This window comes from Condylostylus longicornis, unplaced genomic scaffold, assembly GCF_029603195.1.
Source record: "Condylostylus longicornis isolate FDR11 unplaced genomic scaffold, ASM2960319v2 ptg000655l, whole genome shotgun sequence".
Classification (NCBI taxonomy): domain Eukaryota; kingdom Metazoa; phylum Arthropoda; class Insecta; order Diptera; family Dolichopodidae; genus Condylostylus; species Condylostylus longicornis.
In genome coordinates, this window is record NW_026578606.1 from 1,054 (window position 1) to 7,510 (window position 6,457).

General features: G+C 44.1%; 4 protein-coding genes across 4 annotated transcripts; all 4 read left to right on the forward strand.

The window, feature by feature from the left end:
* The first annotated feature begins 245 nt into the window (after nucleotides 1–245).
* On the forward strand, nucleotides 246–993 carry LOC129617828 (uncharacterized). Its single transcript, XM_055532879.1, has 3 exons — nucleotides 246–555; nucleotides 600–715; nucleotides 760–993. The coding sequence occupies exons 1-3, from the start codon at nucleotides 246–248 to the stop codon at nucleotides 991–993; spliced, it is 660 nt and encodes a 219-aa protein (XP_055388854.1).
* A 118-nt stretch (nucleotides 994–1,111) lies between these two features.
* On the forward strand, nucleotides 1,112–1,534 carry LOC129617821 (calmodulin-like). Its single transcript, XM_055532873.1, has one exon. It carries the CDS (start codon nucleotides 1,112–1,114, stop codon nucleotides 1,532–1,534), a length of 423 nt encoding a protein of 140 aa, XP_055388848.1.
* Nucleotides 1,535–4,493: 2,959 nt separating this feature from the next.
* On the forward strand, nucleotides 4,494–5,042 carry LOC129617822 (syntaxin-1A-like). The gene is made up of 3 exons (XM_055532874.1): nucleotides 4,494–4,761; nucleotides 4,811–4,902; nucleotides 4,989–5,042. The coding sequence occupies exons 1-3, from the start codon at nucleotides 4,494–4,496 to the stop codon at nucleotides 5,040–5,042; spliced, it is 414 nt and encodes a 137-aa protein (XP_055388849.1).
* An 857-nt stretch (nucleotides 5,043–5,899) lies between these two features.
* On the forward strand, nucleotides 5,900–6,457 carry LOC129617823 (uncharacterized). The gene has a single exon (XM_055532875.1). The coding sequence runs from the start codon at nucleotides 5,900–5,902 to the stop codon at nucleotides 6,455–6,457; it is 558 nt and encodes a 185-aa protein (XP_055388850.1).

The window sequence follows — 6,457 nt, forward strand, 5'->3', positions numbered from 1 at the left end:
GGAGTCCTGCGACATCTTCAGAACACAGCAGGAGCGCGTTGAATAACTTGAAGTTTTGTTTTTTGACGGAACCAGGAACGATCAGGTCACGCTCTCATGGGACTAAAATGCTTGAGATTGAGAATGCAGTCCCCCTTGCTTTGACAAAATTCGGCAAGATCAAAGTTTATTTTCAGCCGATGGATGTGCATCAGTTGAATTGCAGAAGGCCATAAAAATCAAGAAAGGCAGTTCAACTGTTTAAGATGTATGACGACATTGCAGCTCAGAGCCGCGAGCTCGATAAAACCCTTGATGATTTCCGGGAGACTTTGCGGCATATTAACAATTTCAACGCAGAAGACCGTCGGCAGAGGATTTATAGATGTGGGCAACTGGAGCAGCAAGCTAAGACGCTTAGGTCGGCGATCTTGCTTGAAATCAAAGCAATGGACGATGAGGAAGTCAAGAACAAGTACAAGACGCAATTGAAGGAGAAAAATAGAACGTTCAAGAATTTGTGCAGTCAACTCGAGATGAAAAAAAACGAGATTGATCGAGATTTGCTAGAAGCAGGTGAGTCGCGCGTTCAGCTTAATGACTGGCATTTTTTTCCACAGAGGCAAATGAAATGGATGAAGCGCAGCAAACAGAAATGACCACGCAACAAGTCATCGCAGCAGGCGACAAGATTCAAGATCAAACTCAGGATTCTGTGAATCGGATGAAAGCCCTTGTGAGTATCAATCACTTGGATGTTCTTGATTGGGTCTCATTTAGGTGGCAGATGCGGAGGCAGTTGGGATTGAGACAGCCGGCAAAATGGATGCTCAGATTGTTCAAATGGGAGGAATAGCTGAGGGGTTGAATGATGTTGAATATAACGTTAAGCGAGCTCAAACAACCGCAAGAACGATCGCTAAAAATGCGATGGGAGATCGATGCATCCAGATACTCTGTTTAGCAATTGTTATTTGCGTCGTCATCATTATCGTTCTGGCGGCAACGAAGTAATCCTCGTTAAGTTTCCAGCAGCTATTTTTCTGTATGCCAGTTCATCGATTTTGGGACTTTCTTCATGCAATACTGAACCTGCTCGAGAGAGCAAACCACTCTATCCCCTTGTTTCACAATGTCAGCCGCAATGAAGGAAGCGTTCTGTCTTTTTGACAGAGATGCAGATGGTTTGATTCACGCAAGGGATATTCCCACAGTAATTCGTTCTCTTGGTGTCCACGTGTCTGATACGGATCTCAATTCGATGCTCAATGGGAAGGAAGAAATGATGTTTTCATATGATGCCTTCGTTCAGCTTGCAGGAGGCAGATGTTCCTCTACAGATCAAGTAGCTGAACTAACCAAAGCGCTCAAAACTTTTGATCGCGATAATAATGGAACAATTTCAGCAGGTGAACTCAAACACGTTCTTTTGAATCTTGGCGAGAAGCTCAACGAGGCAGATGTGGAAGAATTATTGAGGGCAGCAGATCCTCAAAACACTGGAAACATCCGCTATGGAGAGTTTGCTGTGCTTCTGTCTGGCAAGTCAAACTAGATTTTCTGTATTTTTTTGGATACCTGTCACGCGTCCTGATCGAATGACGAAACAAACGCGTAAGAGAAAGCACACCGCGAAGAAGCAGTACAGAAAGCAAAATCGGAATCTCCGTACTCGTACAAAAGACATTGATCAAGGTAATGGACTTTGTTTGTCTCTTGGAATTCCATTTTGTTGCCAGTTCATGATGACATTATGGCTAACCGTCGCCCCGCCCCTGATGAAGATCTTCCTGGGGGAGGTAAAGTGAATCATTTCGAAGAAACACTGTTGATACGATCTGCAGGGGAGTTTTATTGTGTGGCCTGTGCTCGTCACTTCATAAACGATGAAGCATTGAAAGAGCACTGTGGTACAAAAAAGCATAAGCAGCGATTGAAGCAGGCGCTGGAAAAACCCTACACTACGGTACGTTGAAAAAAGGGCGTCTGAGTTCTCAATCTGACTTCAGAGGGATTCCGAACTTGCGGCCGAAATGTCCCACGAATAACATTTCAAGGATCTCCTCTTGACCGTTTTCTGAATTTGAACCCTCCACGTGCTCTCTTTCTGTTCGTTTCCGCTGGCCAGTGCTGCCGTTTGTCCTCGTACAACACTAATTCTATGGAGAACAATTAATGATTCCTAGTCGAATCCGATTGTTACCTTTTTGTAGCACATCAGTTGTGTTTGGATTTGCTTCACATAACGCTCGTCCAATCGCCAATTTCATCGCACTTGATTGTGCTGCTTGACCGCCACCACTCACCGAAGCATAAACATCGAAAATTCCGCAGGTATTCGTCAGATGAAAAGGTTTCAAAATATCGAATCTAATGTTGAAGACTTTTCTGTCAATTCCAAAGATTCAATTTTACCTGTAATAGTGATGCCTGAATCGCTCGACGTAGTACGGTCTCGATAGCATTATGACTTTCCCAGTTCCTCGTCTGAGAGTCGCAAATGCAGTTGCCGTTCGATTCGTTCCTTTCCCCTTCGATTCGCACTGAAATTCTTCTCCGTTGTACCAAAACGTCTGAAACAAATCGCACTTTTCTCAAAAATGGAAACACACTCACCTCCTTCCTCGCAAGGAACTTGTCGATCGCTGTCGCTTGCTTCAAATTCGCTTCTGTAGTACCAAGTGACTTGGCGAGACGAGCGCCTCGCAGTTTTGCAATTCGACTGTCCCTTTCGCTCTTCACTACTGGATGAAGCTTCTTCCCTTTCACCAGAGGTTTGCTAGCTCCTTCTGGCAGCGGTGGAAGCTCATTTGAATGCTTTGTCTCAACTGCTGAGAAGACATTTTCAAGGGGGAAGGGCGATTTGTCCTGAGTGTCCAGAAGCACAATAACGGGTCCAAGAAGCTTCAGTGCTTACTGGAGAGAAGGGCGGGGATGTCATGATCTGTTTCTGAATCTCTTTTCGTGTTCCGATTCCGGCCTCTTGTGCGACATAGAGCGCCTATGAAGTGGAAGCAGTCGCGCCAACAGCAGAAGCCGTCCCACCTCATCCAGACTGAGTATTGGCTTTCTTTTTATTTCTCGTTTCGGGGAGTCATAGTTTTTTGATGATCTCCTCCGTATCGGAGAATTTGAAGCAGTAGAGTTGGAACGATGTGCCGCTTGGAGTTTGAAGGCACCAACTAAGATATGTCTGAGGGGCTTCAACATGAACTACAGCTTTGTGACAAGAAAACAGAGAAAAATACAATGGGAAATAATTAGAAGAAATGTTCGTGTTGTGACGAGAATTGGAAACGCATCTTCTGCCTCATAAGAGCGAGGCCCCTTCCGAGTGTTTCTTCTATTTTGGGAGTCAAATTTGGATATTCCTTCAGAAGCTGATCATATTCCTTGCTGGCAGCATCAGCATGCTCCTTAAGGTTTTCCACCTCGTCTGATGCATTGAACCCTGAAAAGAAAAGAGTAATAAAAGTCAGGGAAATGAATGACTTACCAGTTCCTGCAATTCCGGCATGACGACTTGAATGCTCCATCACCTCACTGATATCATCCCTCACGTCGGTAGCACGAATCAAGCAATCCATCATCTTTTGTACTTCACTGAAAGAACAACAGTGAGAGAAGGCTTTGCGATCAAGGAACCGTACTTTAACTTTCCTTGAACATCTTTATCGTTTTGAGCTTCGTGCTCCAATCTCTCAAGTTCAGATTCCCAAAAACTCAAATTCTGCAAAAATTAAAAATCCTAAATAATCGCTGGTGAGTTACAAACCAGAACAAGCGTCATGTAATCCGCCCAGTTTGACGCGAGAAGCGTTGTGGAAAGTCGATCCGCTCTGATGAGTGTCTCTTCCCTATTTGTTGAAAGTGGGGTCCAGAAAAGCGTTCGTGATACGATGGGGCGGAAGAACGAATTCTGGGATTTGACGAGCGAGGACGCAGATCGGAGTATATTCCAAGCTCGGGTTGCCATGCTATCGCCTTGTCCAACAATCAGGTCAACTGCTAGATGCAGGCACCCCAAAGAAGGGGCTCAATTTTTTTGCAAAAAATATAAAACGCGGTCTCCGGAAAATCGGTCATTTTTATCGTTCCAACAGAAAGAAGCCATCCATTCTAGTCGACGATGCAAGACAGAATCGGAGACTTGAGAGAAGTGGCTTACCAGCTCAACCCTGGGGGAGCCTCTCAATTAAGGCAGGGTCCCTCAGTTGCTTTAGACTCCATGTTTCTTCGCGGGGAGATTTTTGACATTGAAGACCATATGGGCATTCGAAGAGGCGAAGAGGTAAACTTCAATGGGTGCTATTGTGTCAATGAATTTTCCATCCCAGACTAAGGATCCGTTCATGGCTGAGTTTTTTAAAAAACTTGATGTCTTGAAAAGCGGAATTGCGGATGTTAGAACGACGATGGATAAAATAAAGATGTTGAAGCAAGAAGCAACGCAGGCCACAGCACCTGAGGAAGAGAAACGTGAGGAGAAATAGATTGAGGGGGTTCGGACTCTTATGGTTGTAGGGGTCAGTGACGAATTGAACAAGCTGATTGATCAGTCAAACAAGGCCGTACTAAAGCTTAAGAAGGGATTGGAGACACTGAAAGAGGAAAATGCCACTTTTGCTGCAAAGAATCCAAACAGCTCTGAAGCAAGAATCCGCGAAAACCTTCATGCAGCAGTAACGCGAAAATTTAGAGAAATTTTAAAGGAATATCAAGCTGTCCAGACTGACTTCAAGAAAGACGTTCGAGAAAAAGTCACTCGTCAAGTTAAAATAGGTGCGTGCAACACTCCCGGAAATGTTTGGCGAAACCAATTGTTCTTTAGTTTTCCCGGAGGCGAATGACGACGAAGTTGGTAGGATGGTGGCTGATGGGGACGCGGCAACAGCTCAGGCAATTCGGCTGCGTATGACTGGCGTAAGACGAATATTTTCGATCCGGAACATTAAAATTTTTGTAGCAAACGCATGAGAGTTTACAAAATGCGCTTTCTGATCTTCAAGATAAATACAGAGATATCAGAAGATTGGAACAAAGTGAGAGCAACTGTTGGGTAGAAGTTTCAATGGTGTCTGATCAGGTGTTACCGAACTGCATCAAATGTTTGTTGATTTGGCCACGCTTGTTGACGCTCAAAGCGAGCTTCTAGATCAAATTGAGTTCAGTGTGAACTCAGCAAAAGACTATACTGAACGAGCCGAGAAAGAGTTGATCAGTACGAGAAAGCATCAAAAAGCAGCAAAAAAGGTGAAACTCTCGAGTATGATGGATATTTCATTTTGTTTGCTTCTAGAGAATGGCTTGTTTGAGCATCTGCATCGTTGTCTTGGCGGTTATTATTGCAGTTCCTGTAATAGTCATGTTGAGCAGATGACATATTCAACGAAATTCCTTTTATTTTCTTATTCTGTTGGTCATGCCAACCGTAACTTATTCAAACAGCTTTCTTTCCCACTGATGCATCGTTTTAACGCTACCATGTTGGCCCCTTTGAGAGTCTCAGTTCCTTGTGTTTGTTGTCGGAGAGGTGAGTTACCTCTCTTGTCTGTCAGCGGAGATGTGAGGCAACAGCCCATTCGGTATTGCAAATCGTCCCGTTCGTCTCAGAAGATACAGGATTCTCCTCGTATGGATCGATCAGCAGTGGAAGTAACTTTGATTCTTAACGATGGAGTGCGAGTCGTTTGTGACCAATGCCGTGACGTTATTAGTCCGGGTTATGGTTGAGCGCGCCTGATCATGTGCGGAAAGCCTTAATGGCGCCCTAAGCTTTCGTTTGATTAAAGGATTAAACTGAAGGTCAAGATTGCCAATCCCTTGAATTTGTTTTGTACTTTTATTGGTTTTCGGAAAACTGTTTGATTAGCTGTTGACCATCTGAAAGGCGACAAGCAGGAATCGCTGAGAGTGCAAAATGCGTCGCTTCGAGGGACAACTTGCTGTGATAACGGCATCTACTGCTGGTATAGGCCTTTCTATTGCTGAGAGATTTGCATCGGAAGGGGCTCTTGTAGTAATCAGTTCAAGGAAACAAAAAAATGTTGATGAAGCTTTAGAGAAATTGAAAGGAACAGGGAAAGTGAAGGGGATTGTTTGCGCTGTCAACAACAAAGAGCATCGACAGCAATTGTTTCACTTTGCAACTACTGTTGCATTTCCTGAATTAGAATTTCGAAAAATTGATGTCTTGGTCAGCAATGCAGCATGTTCACCATACTTCGGAGAAACCCTGCAAACGCCTGAACGTGCGTTTGACAAGTTGTTTGAAGTTAACGTGAAAGCAACATTCTTTCTGATTGCTGAAGCGCAAAATTTCTTAACTGATGGAGCCTCAATCCTGATCATTTCTTCCTACTTGGCATTCAATCCAAGCTCACCTATTGGAATTTATGGTGTCACAAAGACGGCCTTGCTCGGTTTAACCAAAGTTCTTGCAAATGAATTGGGCCAACGGAAAATAAGAGTGAGATGA

Excerpts from the sequence above, each read along its gene's own strand:
- LOC129617828 (XM_055532879.1), top strand. The coding sequence starts at position 246 with ATGTATGACGACATTGCAGCTCAGAGCCGCGAGCTCGATAAAACCCTT. Across the intron at positions 556-599 it reads TCGAGATTTGCTAGAAGCAG|AGGCAAATGAAATGGATGAA; the intron begins GTGAGTCGCGCG and ends TTTTTTCCACAG. Across the intron at positions 716-759 it reads TGAATCGGATGAAAGCCCTT|GTGGCAGATGCGGAGGCAGT; the intron begins GTGAGTATCAAT and ends GGTCTCATTTAG.
- LOC129617821 (XM_055532873.1), top strand. The coding sequence starts at position 1,112 with ATGTCAGCCGCAATGAAGGAAGCGTTCTGTCTTTTTGACAGAGATGCA.
- LOC129617822 (XM_055532874.1), top strand. The coding sequence starts at position 4,494 with ATGGTTGTAGGGGTCAGTGACGAATTGAACAAGCTGATTGATCAGTCA. Across the intron at positions 4,762-4,810 it reads CACTCGTCAAGTTAAAATAG|TTTTCCCGGAGGCGAATGAC; the intron begins GTGCGTGCAACA and ends ATTGTTCTTTAG. Across the intron at positions 4,903-4,988 it reads TTCGGCTGCGTATGACTGGC|ATAAATACAGAGATATCAGA; the intron begins GTAAGACGAATA and ends CTGATCTTCAAG.
- LOC129617823 (XM_055532875.1), top strand. The coding sequence starts at position 5,900 with ATGCGTCGCTTCGAGGGACAACTTGCTGTGATAACGGCATCTACTGCT.